Source organism: Hyperoodon ampullatus, assembly GCF_949752795.1.
Source record: "Hyperoodon ampullatus genome assembly, chromosome: 17".
Lineage (NCBI taxonomy): Eukaryota > Metazoa > Chordata > Mammalia > Artiodactyla > Ziphiidae > Hyperoodon > Hyperoodon ampullatus.
The window spans coordinates 22061112-22064162 of NC_136930.1; the positions used below are offsets into that span (position 1 = coordinate 22061112).

Here is a 3051-nt window from a genome sequence, read left to right on the forward strand (position 1 = left end):
TCAAGTCCACTGGATAATTACTCTGCTTTTCATTTTGTATAGCCTTATGTACATGACATACATGAATGTGTACATAAATGGTTACTTACTCATCCAAACATACATCTAATTTTGATTTGCTATAACAGATGCAATAACACCATAGGCCAACTGATAAAATATGAATGGTGAAGAAAACTTATAATTTACAAAATATTTTCTGGGATGAACACACACATACTACTATATATAAGATAGATAACCAACAAGGACCTACAGTATAGAACAGGGAACTCTACTCAATATTCTATGATAAGCTATATGAGAAAAGAATCTAAAAAAGAATGAATACATGTACATGTATAACTGAATCACTTTGCTATACACGTGAAACTAACACAATATTGTAAATCAACTATACTCCAGTAAATATTTTTTAATTTTTTTCTGAAAAAGAATGCTGCAATAGTATGTTTCCATCTCTGCCATATCTCCTTACTTTTCATGACAACCATGTGAAAGAAGCAATTGTCACTAGCTCCAATTTTTAGGAATTAAACCGATGTCCACAGAAGTATATTAACTCACTGAAAGTCTCATACCAGTGATGTTGAGACAGGTTCTCAACCTGGTTCTCATAATACATTTCTTTTTTAAGGATGGATCCACTTTATTTTATCTATTTATTTATTTATTTTTTTGGCGGCACAGCATGCAGGACCCTAGTTTCCCAACCAGGGATGGAACCCGCGCCCCCTGCAGTGAAAGCCTGGAGTCTTAACCACTGGACCGCCAGGGAAGTCCCATTTTATAGGAACCAAATGGACCTCAGAGGGCTAAGATTTTGCTCAAGGTCACACAGCCCACCCTCAAGGGGCGGGTGGAGGATTCAAAGCTCTCCCACCTCTCCATAAACCTTCCTAGAATTGTGAGAATTGACATTTTATAAGACAAGTGAGAATCTGATTATTTATTAGACTTTTAACGACATGAAGGAATTGCTGACTTTTTTTTTTTTTTTAGCTGTGAAAAGTTTGTGACTATGTATTAAAGGGCCCTTATCTTAGAGAGGTGAGTTCTGAAATATTTACAGAAGAAATAACCTGTTGCCCAAGATTTGCACCTCCAGAGAGGGCAGGATGGGTTGTGGGTAGAGCTGTGTACTGGGTTACAAGGGCGTTCACTGTACCATTCTGTGGACTGTTGCATATGTTCGAAATTCTTCCTAATTCAAAAGGGTAAAAAGACACTTGGCAAGGTCTGATTTCCCACCCCCTCTTTCAGTCCAGTCCCACAGTTCTTCCCCTGGGCCAACCCCGAAATTTGAGGATTCATGTCCGTCTGAGTCCCAGTCCTCAGCGAGGAAAATGCTTTAATGGGCGGTCCAGCCGGCAGCGTCGAGCTCCGCAGTGGCTCAGCGATTTTCGACCCTTGTGCTTGCGGCGAAGAATAACCTGGACGCCGTTTGGCGTTTTCAAGCACAGGATCTTGCATGGTTGTTCTTGTGCTTGATGTTGCCCCGTTGATACTCGTTCCCGCGCGCCTTGCCCCGGGTCTGCTGCACCGCCGGGAATCCCCCAGGAGTCGGGGAGACCCAGCCAGGCGCGGGGCTGGAGCCACCTGCCATCCAATAGCGCCGCTGACCTACTGACTGGGCGCAACAGGCGACCCACCGATCTGGTCGAGAAAGCCATGTCCGGCCGCCGGCACGCCATCCGGGTGGCCTCATGATACATTTCTATAACCCTTTCTACTGCTTCATTCCTCGTGACCTGGTTCCACCCAAAGGTGGGATAGATAACTATTTAGAAAAGCATCTTGGTTAGGATCACGGCCCTTTCGTTAAAATAATAAATCTTAAACCTATATCAAAGCAAATGGAATTGCTCTTAATCAGGACATAGAGCACCAGCTTTAAAAATCCTTGCCAGACACTACAACATTGAACTCCTGCTATCTCAACCTTATCAGATGCCAGGCCAGTAGAAATGCTATTTGTGGAATAATCTTTATAGAACTCTGTCCATTGTCTACTGGGGAAACTCAAATTTAAGCATCATTGTTTTAGCTCAACATTAGAGGACATTAGAAGAATCAGCTTCATGAAATTCATATTTAACCTTGTGTCAATTGCTGAGAAGAACAGTCTTCTTTATTAGATGGCAGAAGAGAAATTTCAGAATCTGGAAACGCTGTGCTTCTTCTGAATATTACTTAGTGTTTCATCTTTTGGAGACTCTAAATCTTGTAAACAACTATATTTCCCACCCCACTTTGGTCTTTAAGGAATTTTCAAATCAAATTTGCAGGTGTATTTCAGGATCATATGGTATGTTTGGCTGTGTCCCAATTTTAGTCTTTCATCACAGCAGCTCTTTCTAATTGTCTTCTTCATCTTTTCCCCTTCATTGCCTACATCATTTATTTATCTAAGTATTTTAATTGTATGCATTTTTATAATCTTCAAAAACTTTATGGAACTTGGTGGTTAAAGGAAATAAGATGAATCTCTGGTTTTGTAAAGTCAATTTAATAATCAAATCATGTAGCTTTTATATTTCTATCTTAACACTAAAATAAAGCTTGAATAATCCTAAAATTATATAATTACACTTTTGGGGTTATCCTTTATGAATGTCCACTGATCCAGCTGAGATTTATAAGAGATTTAGGGAAAACTCTTCAAAATAAAGATTGCTGGAAAGAATTGCACTATCGGACATTAATCTAGGTTGTGGTTAAAGAAAGATTGGTATAACCTTAGATTTCACAAGTGTGGGTAAAGAGTGAGGTTTTATCTTGAACTGGGATTATAGATATAGTCTTTGGAATTGGTTAAATATGAGCCATATCCCAGATCCCCCGGCTTATTGTCTGCATAAGTTATAATTTACTCTCTCCTTACATTTCAGTTGCTTTCTTTAATTACTGGATCACACATATCCTTCCTGAGAAAAACAATGAATAAAATCAGTACATCTATTTAAGAAGAGCCAATATTTGGCAAGAACATAGAAAAGACAGGTATAAAATGGGCTGAGACTTAATTCCTATACACAGAGAAGATGAAAT

At 39.3% G+C, this 3051-nt stretch overlaps 1 protein-coding gene across 1 annotated transcript; it reads right to left on the reverse strand.

Moving 5' to 3' along the window:
• Positions 1-1334: 1334 nt before the first annotated feature.
• Positions 1335-1694, reverse strand: LOC307065304 (large ribosomal subunit protein bL34m-like; the record flags this gene model as incomplete). The annotated part of the gene is made up of 1 exon (XM_079722138.1): positions 1335-1694. One exon carries the CDS (start codon positions 1692-1694, stop codon positions 1335-1337), a length of 360 nt encoding a protein of 119 aa, XP_079578264.1.
• Between the last annotated feature and the right edge of the window lie 1357 nt (positions 1695-3051).